This window comes from Grampus griseus (genome assembly GCF_964374135.1).
Source record: "Grampus griseus genome assembly, chromosome: 20".
NCBI lineage: Eukaryota > Metazoa > Chordata > Mammalia > Artiodactyla > Delphinidae > Grampus > Grampus griseus.
In genome coordinates, this window is record NC_139014.1 from 199,525 (window position 1) to 215,917 (window position 16,393).

The window sequence follows — 16,393 nt, forward strand, 5'->3', positions numbered from 1 at the left end:
AACTGAGAATCAATAAGCTCTAATTAACTTCAAAGCCATTTCCCTTCTGGTATATATGTAGTCTTTTAATTTCTAAGAAGTAAAATATGACAGTTATAAGTGTTTTAGACTTTTAAAATGAGAACATAAAATAAGATGATTTGGGGCCTTGTTCTCCTCTTTTATTACCTTAGTTGAATTAGCAGCTTTACATCTGATAATCATACACAAATATATATAAAATTTTATTTTTAATATTTATAATCCTGTTATGTATAAGGTCACAAATATCACTTGACTCTCATTTTGTGACTGTACTTTTGGAATAAGTGACTTAAATTTTGTTTATAATTTCTTTTCTGTGTAACCAGAGTAGTAGTATTTTTGGTTAGTGAACTGGTACTATTAAAAAATCCATCTAGAAAAAGTTAACAAACAATGATACCCTTACTTATTATTGCACCTGACGTATTTAAAAATAGCAACAATTTGTTATTTAAAGATTGGGCTGAGCTGATGTTTAACCTGTAAATGCTGGTGGATTAGAATAAAGACATGGAACTAAAGGCTGACTAATGGAAAGAAAAACAACGCATATTCTTTAGAAAAATTTCAAATATCCAATCAATAGATTTGATTGTAAATTTACAGGAATTCTAGCAGTGTGAACTTCGGCTGCCTTCCCTGAAGGTCTCAGTAAAGACTGAAAATCACAAACTAATTGATGTTGCCCTTCTGTCTTAGGGTCTGAGCATATAAAAAGGGTGTTAAAAAAACAAAACTAGACACAGTACCAGGAAACTAAAAGCCACAGTGGCCAAATATTCAGCCCAGGCTTGAGCTTCTCATTTTTACCAGCTCTTCTGATGAGGATGTGCTGTTCACCAGACCCCACCAGACTGAGAACTACAGTGTCAGCACATGCATACTCTGCCCGTTTGCAGATTGTTGTAGATGCTGACTCACTAAATACACCACGTATGTTTCCCTTCTGACAGTTATAAATGCTTTAAGCTTCATTTCATCACCAAAACATTTTTCCCCATTTTTTCTCACATATTTGGTAAATTTATTTTGATAAATTTTTTTAGAGGAGATATTTTCAATTTATACTTGAAGTGAATTTTTAGCTCTTAAAAATTCTGTGCAGTTAGAATCGTATTTTAAGGGCTACTGTGGGACTATGCTGCTTAGATTTTGCTTATAGAATTTTAAAGGATCTTTTAATATACCTTTTTGGTGCGCATGGAGTCCTCATAATGTTAATAATTACTCCTGATTTATTTGTTAGCTTATGTATTCTTATATTCAGTCCTCATTTTACAAAAAGAATGGGTTGTCTTTAAAAACTTGTTAGTAAGTAGTTTGAGAATCAGAAGGCATTTTCCTGTTGAAACAGTATTATGGTGATTTAGTTCCAGCCCAACCTAAAAAGGGTCCAATTTAATCAGTGACATGTAAATTATGGTGATATTATTGTTTCAGTTATACCCAATTAGCATTTATGCCATTCTTTCTATGGTACAAGACATTCCAAATATCATCTTGGGATACCGTTTCCTCCTTCTCATTCAGTTCAACATTTACTGAGTGCGTGTGCTCTTCAAGGTTCTTTGCGTTTTGGAAAGCTGAGAAATCCATGAAAAACAATCTGAAGGGCCAGCCCAAGATGTGCATAGCTAATGTACCCACAGGGCAGCCTGTGGTCAGCAGGTTCTGTAATGGAAGTACAAGCAGGGAAAGGAGAGATAAACACCCTGCAGGGAAACCAGGGAGGCTAGTGTCAGAACTGAAGCTAAAGGATAGAGGCAGCTAAGTAAAGACCCAGGAGTGACTTGGTACAATAAGTTGTCAGTCAGTTGGTTCAGGGGTAGATGAGACAAGTAGTAATGATGCTCTTACCTAGGATAGTGGCAGGGGGCGTTGAGTATGAGACAGACATGAGAGGCATTCTAGACCTGGTTGGGCAAAGATTTGGAGAATACTCGGAGCAGGACAGAGTCTGACTTTCAGGGTTTCAGCCCGGCTCTTTTGGGGGAAGATGAATCCATTCACTTGAGATAAGCAGCACTGAAGGAAGATGAGCTTTGGGGTTAAAGTTGATGAATTTTATTTAAACATACTGTGTTTGAAGTGCATGGGCGGTCATCCATCCATCTACCCATCCCCCCATCCATCCAGATTTACTGAGCATTCATTACGTGCCGGATCCTCTGAGGCGCAGGAATGCAGAAAGGCAGTTGCAGGCTGTTGACAGTGGGTCTGTGCATGGCTGACAGTGACCCAGCATGTAAAATGCTATAGGATAGTTAAGCGGCACTTAACTATTCTCTAGCTGGCACTCAGTTGAAATTGGGGGTGTGGAGCTTAGAGTAAAGTTATAGCCAAAGGGGCAGATGGAGGTCTTACCTGCATTCGAGGGGTCGAGAAAGCCAGGAAGTCAGGGTGAGTGGGTCCCCAGCCATGGGCTCCACTGTGGGAGAAGGTCTCATCCTAGAGCAGCGAGGGGGACTCGGCCAGGATATGCTCCCCGGTCCTGAAGTGGTGGTGGTGCTGCACTTGATGCAGGAGAAGTGGCTGGTCATACTGTAGGCGTTAGCAGAGGAGAGTGCAGTACATACACGGATGGAAGGTGCTACTCCACGGGGTTCAGGGCTGGGGACTGAGACTTCTCTTGCACCCAGGTAATTTTTATGTAGGGAAGGAATCTCTATCAGTTTCCTTAATGAGGACCATAGAAGTACTTCTTTTCCATACTTACATATGGAAACTAGAGCAAAGAGCAAAAAACACCGTTTGCATATTAATGTTTATTAAAAATTTCTAAATATTCAATCTAAAGCTTTTTAAAAAATATTTAAAATTTCCAAGTTTAATTCAACATCAACTAGTTATTTCTTATTATAAAAATTTCTTTCATTTGAAAAATTGCAGACAGCAACTGGTAATGTCCTCCCTGGATATCACGTGGAAGACTTAGAAGAGGGTAAGTACGAAACTGCATAACTTCTGGTAGCTGTGATTTTGAGCATTGCTTCTTTATTGATTATTGGGAGGAAATTTCTGAGTTAGATTACATGTTAGTGGAGGTACAGGAGAGAATATAAAGATATAACTTAAGAAGTAGTGCGGATGGAAGCAGTTCATTCACTAGCCCCTGTCATGGAGTTATAGAGTACGGAGATGGGAGGTAACCCCAGAAGTGACCTATTTTACCTTCTTTCCTCCATGTGCGCAGTTCTGAACTTGAATGAACCCTGCTCTTAGCAATCTGTAGAGGGAGGTCTTTTCTCCTTTCTCTCTATCACAGGCTAGTACAGTTACTACTTTTTGGAAGTGCTGACCTGTAAGCTGAGTTGTTCCTGCCACAATGAAAGTCTGATTCTCCTCTTCTCCTGCCAGGGGAAGGTGAAGAGAGACTGGCATTCATTGAGCGTTTGCTAAATGATGTCTACCACGTAGTGGCTTTCACAGAAACGAGTACTGACTTCTTAGAGTCTTTCTTCATCTTTTTGATAGGTGATAAAACTGATGTTCATTAAGGTTCGGTAATTCTCCCAGTCACGCAGATAGGAAGGGGTGAAACGCAGCTTTAAACTCAGCCGGGCGGAGTGTGTTTTGGGGGCGGGGGAGCACAGTGACTTGTGAGGGGGTAGAAAATGGCTGCAAGGTCCTGGGACACTTACTGCTGCCCGCTCAGCCTCTAGAGCTCAGCCGTTCTCTCTGACGCTTTGTTTTCCTGGCTTATTTGGGACCTTTTATCCACGTGCATTAAAACGCATTGTATTCAGAAGGAAACTAATGTTATTTTTTAGCTCCTATCTCAGAATTCACCTTTTTGAACTTCATTTCAATTATTAAAAAAAGATTACTTTATTCAGTGCCATGTGTCAGACAGCCCTAAGGAACGTGGATGGTAATGTGGAACTTCTTCTCACTCCATATGCAGTACTGGAATTTGTTTTACAAAATTTCCTTCCAGGATACCATAATTTTCTCATTCCTGAAATAGTTCCTAATAGAGACGCGACTCATACTTAAGAAATGACAAGCATGCCAAACACATCTCCCCTTTAGATGCCAGGCAGGAGACTGCACTTGGAAGTATGTCTGCCAGTCGCTGGGGTAGAGTAAGGGCCATTGATTTGTCTTAGCTGCTGTGTAACTGCTTCTTCAGTGGTTTCTAAGTTTCATATGCTAAGTGATTTATAATTCATTTGATTGGTAGAGGGCTCTTTTGGTAGAGGCAAGCATGTCATGTTCTTTTTACATCATCTGAGATGATGTGTATGGAGGGTTTATAGTATTTCTTACACATTAAAATATCAGAATTATCAGCAAGCCTCAAATGATAAGACTATATATCCTGATTACTCTCTAGGATCTTGTAATGGTTGGCATTTCCGCCCACCACCTAGGGGAATCACAAGCAGCGAGGAATATACTTTGTGTAAAAGGTAACGTGAATTTTTTTTTTAAACCAATGACATGTCTTTATTCAAAGGATAGTTAATTTTCCTTCACTTTTTGAAAAGTAGTAATTCCGATTTAAAGAAGATAATATGTGAAGGAAGAAGCATAACAATTGAGTAGAATGGTTTATTTTCAATTTGAAACAGAAGCCAAAATGGTCATTATCATTAAATAATAAAAATCAAAACCATATTGATGATCCTTCTTTTAATTATAAACAACAGTGATCTAAATGGAGATTGTTAAGACTTCTGTAATACCAGTTGGATTAATATGACTCAATTTAATTGCTGATCTCGTTTATGTGAAATTTACCTAAATTATGGTGATTGAAGTTGAAGTTACCTTATTTAAACTGAAATGGAGCATAAAATAGATAAAGAAATCTTAAATTATTTTAATAACTTTTCTAAAAAAGAGAAAATCTATTATCACGTAATCTTATATAGAATTTATGAGTAATTTATATTTGAAGGGCTAACCTTTCAAAATTTAATAATTATATGTTAAGGTAGAAAGAATTTTTAAAGTTACATTAAGAAAGGTTCTTTTTATAAGAACTAGAAACTATTGGTTTTTTAGATATAAGTTCTAATTACTCTGGGTTGCTTTTGATAATGAAGGAAGTTTGATATGCAGCTTTGATGATTGAATAGTCAAGAGGTCAGGTTTGATTTTATTGCAGAAATAAAGAAACTAGGTAGTAAATTTTTAAAATCCTGGTGGCATCAATGTTGTAGGAGAGGTAGAACGTGATCCTATGCAAAGGAAGTATGAGAAAATTCATAGTCCAGATGAGACTATCAAACCTTCAATTTTTAGGGAAATAATTTAAAGCAAAGCAATAGAAAGACAAAGAAATATTTGGCTTATTACGACATACTGAAGAGAAACAAATGCATGATTTTAAATGTGTCTTAAGCATAAGAGAACTTAATAAATAGCATAATTTAAGTTCAAGTACTTTATGTATCATCAAGAAAAGCTTTAAATACACTCGTCTTTTCAAATAGGGCGAAACACTTGATAATGTACACTGTGCTGTGGTTCATTTTGTATTTCTTATTATTCATATTTTTCCAGTTGAAAAATTATCTATAACATAACATCGCTTTTATCCATTTGCTATTTATAGTTTGATTTTCATTTTTTCTCTCAGAAGATCTTTTATTATTTTTTGAATGTTTAAAAACTGGCTGGATCTATTATTTTATAGAGTATTTAAAACTTAAAAAAGTTACTGATCAAAGTCTTGCATTTTTATCTGTTTTGACCATTGAATTATCAGTTGAATTTTCTGAGTCATAAGCATTGAGAAATATTAACCCTATAGCCTCTAAAATGAACGTTTATGAATTTACCCATTGAAGAATTTAATCTGACTATGGAATTAATTGTGATTCTTACATAAAACTTTTATTCTTTATTTATTTAAAACTTCAAGCAAATTAATATAGTCCAATATTTTCAATGAAATATAGGCAATAGTAATGTAGAGAAGAGTGAAGGCATTACATTTGAAGGTGAAAAGTAGAAGCCTTGAAATGTTAATTCAGTGACATATTACTTTTTTTTTTTTTTTTCCAGAACAAAATTTCTAGTATGTGGAAAATTTTCTCTAGGTCGTATCATTTTGGGAAGTAGGGCATACCTGTGCTTGACGAACTAATCCACTTGATGTCAGTGTTGCTTTAGAAAAATTCTGCTCTAAGAGGAATTGTCTAACAGAGTTGTTACATCATGAAGGAAGCTACCTTCGCAATGCCAGTTTTTGTGGGTGGGGGGCGGTTATGAATATGTTCTGCTTTGTCATCCCCTTATTCCAGAGAAAGAGGTCAGTGAACATGGGGGGTTTGCTGTTTTGATTAACTGTTACAAGTGTTTCCTAAACGTCTTCTTCCTCTTCGGTGCAAGACATGTGATAAATATGGCCTTTCAGGAGATGAAGTTTTGTTTTTGTTATTGGCGAGTCGGAGGGCAAACGCTGGAAGTTTATCTTTCAAATGGTCCACCAAAGTATATGATAAAACAGTCTTTCCTATTCCACTTAGATTTTTAGAGCAAGGAATCTGTAGGTATGGTGCCCAGTGTACTTCAGCCCATTCCCAGGAAGAACTGGCAGAATGGCAGAAAAGATACGCTTCACGGTTGATAAGATTGAAACAGCAGAACGAGAATAAACAGCTCTCAGGCAGTTACATGGAAACCTTGATAGAAAAGTGGATGAATTCGTTATCTCCTGAGAAAGTGGTGAGGAAAATAAACTGCATTTTTTTGTTTGTTTGTTTTAAACAGTGCCCTTGTTTGAGCCTTGACTTTGTTTCGTGCTGTGTCTTGGTTTATTTCCCTGTCCTCTATATGAAACACTTGATTCTTGATAAAGTGTTTTTAGTAGCAAAAGTAGACCCATTTGCTAAAATAAAGAGCAGAACTAAACCATTTGTTTGGAGACTTGCAGGTATTATATTAATTTGTCTTCATTCAGGGAGTTTTTATTGCCATTTTTTTTTGTTGTTGTTGTTAGTTTTCTTATGTCTCTTATTTTAGCTTTATTATATTTTGTGCTTATAAAAATAACCGAAAATTAATGTATAAAATACCTTGCTTTGTAAACAGTTCCATCAGCATCTTTACCGTTAACATTTATTTACCATGCCAAAAGTGTTTGTTTGTGTTTTTAGGAATAAAACGTAACATTAGTTGCTCTCTGTTTTCAGCTTAGTGAATGTATAGAAGGAGTAAAGGTAGAGCATAATCCTGATCTGTCCGTTACTGTCAACACGAAAAAATCTCACCAGACATGGACCTTTGCTCTCACTTGTAAGGTATGAATTTTGTGATAGTTAAAGAATATAAATGTCTTTCAGTTTTCATAAAAGCTTTTTGGACCTTTAAATCTGTGTGTTGAAAGAGCATTGAAAATGTTTTATTCTAAGTACATTTTTATGTAGGTTCTATATTGTGATAAAGCATATTTCTGTATTTTGATCATGAAGGGTACAGATTTTTCTTAGATTTTGAGATAAAAGCTTTGTAGATGTTTAGATACTTGCTTATTTATTTATTTGGTGAAGAAGAGGTCTTCGACATGTTGTCTTCCAAACTTAAAACGTAGGATGGGGTTCACGGCTTGTAGTTAACTATTTAAAAATTGAATTGTTTAATCTGGTGGTTCTAAGATATTCAAACAATGAGTTTGTTTTTAATTTTGATTTAATGAAATCACAAATTCTGTAATAACGGGTTTTTAATATGAGACATTTTTCTGCAGTGCTTCCCATCCTGAATTATAATATTCAAAGTTTAAGAATGAAGCAAAGTAAAATATTTCTGTGAATATATGCAGTGGAAAAGTTTTGTGTACTTTTTTGTGATGTTTCTTCCACTGTACCATCTGCATCTTGGGATGAAAAATCTGGGAACGTTTAGCTTTGGCCTTGAACCCAATTCAGTGTCTTCAGAGGTCACTGCTCTCCTATGAAGACTTCCTCCTTGAGGCTAGATGAAACTTTTTTAGGCCAAGGGTATGGAAAGTTGGAGGTGATGGTGATACAGGGTGAAAGCTTTTGCCACAGTGAAAGATGAATGTATCACAGAAAGAGCAGGGAGGCTAGTAATGTAGCGTAAATATATCGTTTTTGAAACTGTCAGCCTTATTGAGGTATAACTGACATCATAAATATATCATTTTAACAACTGATTTTTTTTTCTTAAATGGCTTATGAGTACAACTTGTATTTTTAACATAGTATCTTAGAAGCATGGGAAAGTAAAAGTCCCTTATGGCAATATTTTCATTGAAGAGCCCAATTACAACTGGATTTTTCACCCCCTTGTACTCAACAAATTATTCTAACTTCCTTGTAGCCTGCAAGAATGCTGTACCGTGTAGCATTGCTTTACGATGCTCATCGCCCTCATTTTAGTATCGTTGCAATATCTGCCGGAGATAGTGCTACCCAGGTGTCACAAGAAGTCCCAGAAAACTGTCAAGAATGGATAGGAGGAAAGATGGCCCAAAATGGATTAGATCATTACGTGTATAAAGTCGGGATAGCATTTAACACAGAAATATTTGGAACTTTTCGCCAAACCATAGTTTTCGACTTTGGATTGGAACCAGTACTCATGCAGAGAGTAATGATTGATGCAGCTTCTACAGAAGGTAAAATTTAGACTTTTTTCCCCTGATAACGATGTATTAAAAGGCACTGTAACAGCATCATTAAAAGATAGGTACTGGCCCCTAAATATACCATGGACAGGGAGGGAATAGTAAGAAAAAGATCCCAAGTTTATTGACTCATTTACTGTGTAATGGGATTAGAATGGTTTGCATTATGCCCTGGTCACTTCATACAGTCATCAGGCAAAGCTTGCTTTGAGGTTCCCCAGACTTGTATAAGTAGATGGTCAGGTCTCCTTTGGTCTACCAACTTCATTTGATGATTTTAGCACAGTTAAAACCTTTCAGTATTAGTTTGGGTAGAATGTAATTTCAATGGTAATTGTGAATACACCTACAGTGTCTATTTCCATGTTCAACTGATGGTCCAATTAACTTTGCTGATATTAGTATGTTATCTCTGAATGGAAAGTCCTAAAAATAAGCTTTCATAACTTGATTTTACTAGTATAAAGGAGACCACAGTGCCTTTAATAGGATCTGCTTTCATGTTCTTGGGAAGAGGTCCCTGGTTTTAACATGCAGGCACCTGCAGAAGATGGTGAATTACTTTGTGAATTGTCATGTTACTGCCTAAACCTCAATTTTACGCCAAGATCCAGCTGGATAAGGGAAGGGCATGCTAGCCTCCATTTCCTTGGCTCTTGGTTGGATTTATAGGTGCTTTATTTCCTGAGCACTAAATATTTATTTAACAAGCACTTCGTATAGCAGAGCTGTCTGAAACTTGCTGTTATATTGGCTATAACTAAGCATATTGTGGAGGATGTTTTTCATTCTGTCCACAGTGTCCCATTTATGAGAACCTAGAAGTTTTTTTCATGAGTAAATGCTAGGACTTTATTTTTTTGGACATAACGAACAGGTGGAACTGGTTCTGTCCCCTTACCTTTAGCTGTGAGTAGGGTTGAAGCAACATTTGTGCCAAAATCGAACAAGTAGGTGTTACCTTCTCGTATATGTGCTCATATTATTACCCAGACTTCATTCTACCCATATTTCTCATTTACTTTGATCCCTTTTACCTGTTTTTATTCTGTTGTGTTCTGCTTTTGTCATCTTTCTACTACTCTTTGGAATAAAAATACGTTAATTCCCATAGCCAAACAGATACAGTAGTTGATGAAATAAAAATACTTGATTTATATTTACTAATAGAGCAGTTAGTTGGCAGATTTTTTTCTGTAAAGGGCCAGATAGTAAATATTTTAGGTGTTACAGGGCAGATGATCTCTATTCCAATTACTCAGCTCTGCATTATAGTGAGAAAGCTGCCATAGACAATATGTAAATGGATGGGTGTGACTGTGTTCCAGTAAAACTTTTATTTTCAAAAACAACGCAGGCTGGATTTCTCTTGAATGCAGTGGTTTGTTTACTCTTACGCCATTACGTTGCTTTTAGAGACTAGAACTTGAGGACTACTGGATTGCACCTTTCTTAAATCATAAGGAGATTTAAAATCATACAGATACTGACATGCATCTCCTACTCTCAAATATAATTCTAAAAGGATGTTCTTGGCTTACATGTGGGTTGTACTTTAAAAGTTTGCTTTTAGATTGTGGCTTTTAACTCATGACTCATTTCCCATAAAAATAAGTTTGTAAGTGTTGTCAAAAATCTGTACTAGTTAATAAAAGCCTATTTAATTAATAATATAAAATATTAAATATCTGCAATAAAAAGAGGAAATGAGGAGGATTTCAGGGCACCCTCATGGGCTTGAGAGATTGAGGGTGCTTTGGCGGCTTTTGCCCCAGCTATGTGCTACTTTTCTAGTTGGAGAAACAGAGCAGTGGACAGACTTCAGAGTTAAATAGAACTGGATTCAAATCCTGATTTTCTACTTAATTCCTGTATGACCCTGGGCAGAGAACTTAACATCTCTGAGCTTCGTGTGGAAACTTCTGGTAAATGGGGCTAGTAGTATCTGTCATAGAGGATTATCGTGAGAACTGGAACTAAACCTTGCACAGCATCTGGCACATAGCAGGCATTCAGTAGATAGTAGCTGCTGATGTTATCATTAGCCATCATTAGGATAATTTCCGGTTTGCAAACAGAAAGAAAAAAGGAAGAGAGAAGGGTTTTTTGTTTGGTTTTGTTTTTGTGTTTTTGTTCTTCTAGTGAGGACCCAGACTAGGGTGCAGCCAGGGGACTGAAGAGCAGAGATGAAGACCCAAGTTACTGAGGCAGCAGCACTTAGAGATCTTGGCAAGAGAAGTTGTCCCAAGATGAATGATGTTTTGAGACTGGTAACTGAAAGAAATAAAGAGTCTCATTTCTGATGTTTCTGATATATCAGTTTGAAAATATAGTAAAATTTATATTTGATTCAGATATGGTAGCGGGAATTAATACAGACAGGGATGTTCTCCCATTTGGGACCAATACTATATACCCTCCCCCCTTTCTATACTACTATATCCTTTTTCTTAGTGACCTTTTTGCAGTTTGATATCTTTGCCTATTTTCCTTTAAACAAGGTCTTACTTCTAATTATGTTATGGAAAATAATTGAATAAAATCAAGCATTTTCTTGAACTAATTTGGAAACATTAAAACAATTTCACATAGTGAAATTTGTTTTTCAAGGACATAGGAAAAACAAATATTACAAGAGAACAATATAAAATCTACAAAATGTATTTTCTGATAAGATATTTTGAACATTATAAAGAGAAAAACTTAAATCTAGGTTTAGGCAAGCTAGATGACATTTGATTGGCTTTTTTTGTCATTAATTTAGCTGACCTGTTGTGCTCATTTTTAGTTCTGTCTTTGATATTTTTACTACTCTTACAATTGATGTAGTTTTTTTCATTGTTTTTTCCTTGTTGGTGAGGTTCAGGTACAGAAAAAGGCATTATATGAACTAAAAAAATTTTTTTTGGATTAAAGATGTGCTTCTCACAAATTTGTGGCAAAGGACATTTACAAAAGAAGGAAGTTAGTGAGTTTCCCCCTTGCTTAGAACACAAACTGCATTATACACTTTATACCTCAATTTGAGTCATAGAAGATTTTTGCTTGACAAAACTGATCTGGAATTCTGCTTTGAATATCTGGAAACTACATGTTGGAAATTAGTTCTTATATTTAAATTTGAAAATGGTATTTATTACACATTACTTTTAGTCTAGCAATGTATGTTAAAATTAACATTAAAAGTACGTCTTAAAAATTATCTCTGGCTGTCAAAGTTGTTGGTAAATTAAGGACATGTTTATATGTATAAATATATAATGTTTACTATTACGGGGTCAGAAAATTAATAGAAAAATTGATTTAAAAAATAGGGGCTTCCCTGGCAGTCCAGTGGTTAAGACTCCACGCTTCCAATGCAGGGGGCACGGGTTCAATCCCTTGTCGGGGGAACTAAGATCCCATATGCTGCATGGCGTGGCCAAAAAGAAAAAAACAGAACAAACAAAAAATAGTAGATTTGTCAATAAAAGATAAATGTAAATGAGTAGAAGCATGTAAAAAGTGTGAGGTCCTCCTGTGTTGTTACTCCGCTGTTTTAACTTTTTATTAGCCTCATTAAGAGAACAGACAACATGGATAAGCTAAGAGATGTTCATCTTACGTCTGAGTAGCTCTTTCAGTGAAAGGAACAGTGTTGAAATGGATAGCTGAAGTCGTAGTTCGGGTTTCCTTTGGGATTTTGTTTTATTGTTGATTTGGGCTGTCAAGATTTGTGAAGCCACAGACCAAAATGTTTCCTAAGGAAGAGTGTTGTATCCAATTTTGGAATTAGGAACCATTTCGTCTCATTCTCTTTAAGTCCTAGATAAATATACCTGTTTTTAATAAATCCCACATTTGAAATGCATTTACTGCATGCTTCTTGTGTGTCAGCCTTTGTGCTGGGTATGTAGGACACTGCATGTTTTTCTCCTAACTTCTTATCCACGGTCTAGGGTTTGTTAAGGATAATTTTCAAGTCTGCTGTACTACATACTTCAAGATAAAACAAACCAACCCTTTGGATGCTTTATTAGAATAGTAACTATGTGGCTGAAACGAGAGCAGTTGCTATTCACAGTAATCAGAAGGGTGAGGGAAGTTGGGAAGCGAATCTTGTGTCAGACTAGTTATTCCAACCTTGGATTCTATTTTTGATAGTAACAGTTCTTCCCTACGTTATCTTCAGGAAATTATGTTCTAATTATCAGGTACGTTCTAATTATCTTTAACTTTTTCTTATGAATTTCTCTTAAAATACATGTGTAGCTTCTGCCTGTCAAATCTCAGGGTAACACATTCCGTAGGTTTCTAATTTGTCAGCGTTTCAGGTTTATTATTACAGGAATTGGTTAATAAGTCAGTGTTAAACTCGCCCTAAGTGATTTTATGCATATTGATTCTAACCTGTTCACTTTTCATCTTTCCAGAATGTTTTTTTTTTTTTTAATTTTAGCCTAGTTTAGACTGAGGAAGAGTGCTTTCTTACCATGGATGGACTGGCTCAGGCTGCCCTGAGCAGTGTTCACATCTGGGTTGCATGTTAGCTGGTGCATGTGCTGCATGGGGGGCGAGATGAGCCCCAGGACTAGGGTGTCCAGTGTCCCCCTGGGGGAGCCCCAGCTTCCTCCTTTGTTTAAAGAGGAGCTCTTAAGACCTAATGACCTTTAAGCACTGTAAGTAGGTGGGTAATTAAACAGGTTTAATAAGAAGCTTTTTACAACTGAGAGGATTGGAGGCAGAAGTTAGTCTCAAGTTGAACATGAGCAGGGAAAGAGAAGTGGTTTTTGCAGAAGAAACCCTCAGTAGTCACTGGCCCCAGTCCATCTCGGACACCTGAGTTAATGGCCAAGGTCAGTGGTTTGTAGACTTTTTGATGCCGGCACACATGGATTTTCCCAAGATTCTTCTCCCTGCTCCCCTAGCTCTCCCCTCTCCTATATTGTATTTATAGTTATTAAAAAGATGGAATAAAATTTAACATTGTTTCGGAATTGTTTTGAAATTGTTGTGCTACCAGCTGAAGACATTCATTTTAAGAACTTCATAAAATCAGGGTGGGAATCATGGTAGTAAATAGGTAAAATGAGAAAAACAAATACTATTTCTCATGCCACTTTTCCCAAAAAGCCTGAATACTTTTAGCCCAGAGCAGAATGATTTTCTGCAAAATTTGCTTTGTATATTAAATAGGTGATACAAAAAGCTTTTTTAAAGGAAAGCTGTACCATTTTAAGTTTGTTATTATCCCAGTTACTTAAATGGCAGTTAGGAATAGCTAGTGACTTTTTAAAGAATGTGAATATAATATTGATGTAGGTATAGTCTGAATCAGTTTCTTATTTAAAATAAAATTATGAAATATAATTTCCCTATGCCCAAAGAATAGACATCCTTTTATTACCTATTAACTAAATTCTTCAATACTGCACAGAGTTTAGTGTTTTTTTTTTTGAAGAGCTGGTTATTTGGTTTCTGTACCATTAGTGTTTCTCCTTTTGACTTTTGAATTAAGGGAAGAAAATTATGTACATCCTTGCTATTTTGTTAATAGTATCTGATCTTTAGTGATGGTATAATCTGTTTTAGGAATGTTGGCGTTTGTATAATTTAAATATTTTTTATAGCTATGATCTAATGAAAGGATAGGAAGGGCCCAATTTTAGAGTGATTTAGGAACAAAATGTGGTTAGTTTATGAAACTTCTCGTGAGGCTGTTGCAAAAACAGACCATCATTATCTCATCCAGAGGATTTTAAAAATGCAAAATTTTAACAAGAAGACCATCTTTATATATTGATGGTTATAGTTGTGTTTATATTGCCATTTGATGAATAATAAAACTGGCATGTAAAAATGCCTTTTCAAGGAACAAAGATTAGAAATTAGGACTTGTACATTTTGATCTTTATTATGATACTAGGATAAACTATTTTCTAATATTGAGAAATTTCTCTTGGTGGATGACTATACTTATATGTTTATAGTTTATATATAACATTTAAATATAGCAAAATCTGTCACTAAGCAAGACAAGACAATTATACAATCTGCTCTCATTTCAAAGATAGCACAGGATAACTTGCCTTTGCGCTTTGGAGACTGATCTCTGTTTAAACTTTTTATTATTTCTTCCTAAAATTTTAACTTGAGTTGTAAAAACCATCTTTCCAATTAGGTTATATTAAAACTGGATCTTGGCCTAATGAGTTAGTTAAGCAAATTTTTTTTCCGCTTTTGGTCAATTTTCATATTTATAGGTGTATGTGTGTTCCACCCAATAGAAAACTAAAATGCACCGTGGATAGAGTGAGGCTACCCAATGCTCAGGATTTATGTTACGATGTATTTCACCCGGTGCTGGTATTCTGCTGCATTTTTTTTCCAGAGCTGTGAAAACTTGATCAGTCGTTCATTTTGACATTGTGCTCTACTTACCATGCAATTTAACTGAGGCTAAACTGGATTTTTCTGAAATGGCATTTGAATAGTACATTTTATCACTTTTAATGTGGAATTTAATGTGGGAAAAAAAACACAAAAGGTTTTTGTTTCTCTAGTAGGAAGAGAAAAGTGATTATCACCTGATGAGATTTTGTCTTATGAGAAATTTACCATACTTTCTTCCTGCAGATCAGATTTCTCTTGACTAAAGGATTAAGTTCTAAATGTTAATCTATATTTTTTAAATGTTAATAACTATTTCTGGTATGTCCTAGCCTGAGGTACAAAAAAATATTTTTTACATGAATTCTTATTTATGTTATTTTGTTAACCTAGACAAAAACATATTTCTCACATGGGGAAAACACTCTGTCAACTGGGGTTTTATATTGTTTCATTTTTAAGAACTTTAGCATACAAAATTTTCTTACCAAAATGCACAGTGTATTATTTGAGAATTTTAATGTTGTGTTCCTTTATAAATGTGTTTTTTGTTTCCATTTAGATCTTGAGTACCTGATGCATGCAAAACAGCAGCTAGTAACCACGGCTAAGCGTTGGGATTCTTCTTCTAAGACTATTATAGATTTTGAACCTAATGAAACTACTGATTTGGAGAAGAGCCTTCTTATCAGATACCAAATTCCTCTCTCTGCTGACCAGCTATTTACCCAGTCCGTTTTAGACAAATCATTGACCAAGACCAACTATCAGTCACGGTTGCATGACCTCCTTTATATTGAGGAGATAGCCCAGTATAAGGAAGTCAGCAAGTAAGTTACTTTAGAAACACTTTTCTTTTCTTTCTTTCTTTTTTAAAATCTCCCCTTTGGATAGTATTTTTCATGTTTAAAATACGGAGGGGTGCCTAAGCGCAGCCAGGTGGTGAAACGGTTGTTATTCAGTAGCTGTTATCCAGGATTGGTATATGAGCTTAAGGGAAGAGCTGTGCTCACCTTGGCATCCCTAGTGTACAGTGCCTTGCTGCCGCGTGCTGGGAGTATAAACGCATGGTCCCTGCTCTTCAGGAGGTCTCTGTCAGTGGGAGGGCAAACACTCAATGATTATTTGTCGAATAAATGTTCAAAAACTGAAGGAGACCACATATTTTGAAAAATAATCATGAAAGTAGTATTGAGGGAATTCATACTGGTTTCTTACATTTTAATTATAAGGATTGGACTATACAGGAACACTTCAGAGATAGTGTGGGCTTGGTTCCAGACCACCACGATAAAGCAAATATTGCAGTAAAGCAAGTCACATGCATTTGTTGATTTCCCAGTACATGTAAGACTTAGGTTTACACTATTCTGTAGGCCATTAAGTGAAATATCAGGA

General features: G+C 35.7%; 1 protein-coding gene across 3 annotated transcripts in view; it reads left to right on the forward strand.

Moving 5' to 3' along the window:
- HELZ (helicase with zinc finger) overlaps positions 1–16,393 on the forward strand; it is a 154,873-nt gene that overhangs the window by 40,335 nt on the left and 98,145 nt on the right. For all 3 annotated transcript variants that reach the window (XM_082678006.1, XM_082678007.1, XM_082678008.1), the window contains exons 8-13: positions 2,914–2,965; positions 4,361–4,436; positions 6,504–6,702; positions 7,170–7,277; positions 8,320–8,617; positions 15,558–15,825. In XM_082678006.1, coding sequence (XP_082534132.1) covers positions 2,914–2,965; positions 4,361–4,436; positions 6,504–6,702; positions 7,170–7,277; positions 8,320–8,617; positions 15,558–15,825 — 1,001 coding nt within the window. The remainder of the gene's footprint in view (positions 1–2,913; positions 2,966–4,360; positions 4,437–6,503; positions 6,703–7,169; positions 7,278–8,319; positions 8,618–15,557; positions 15,826–16,393) is intronic.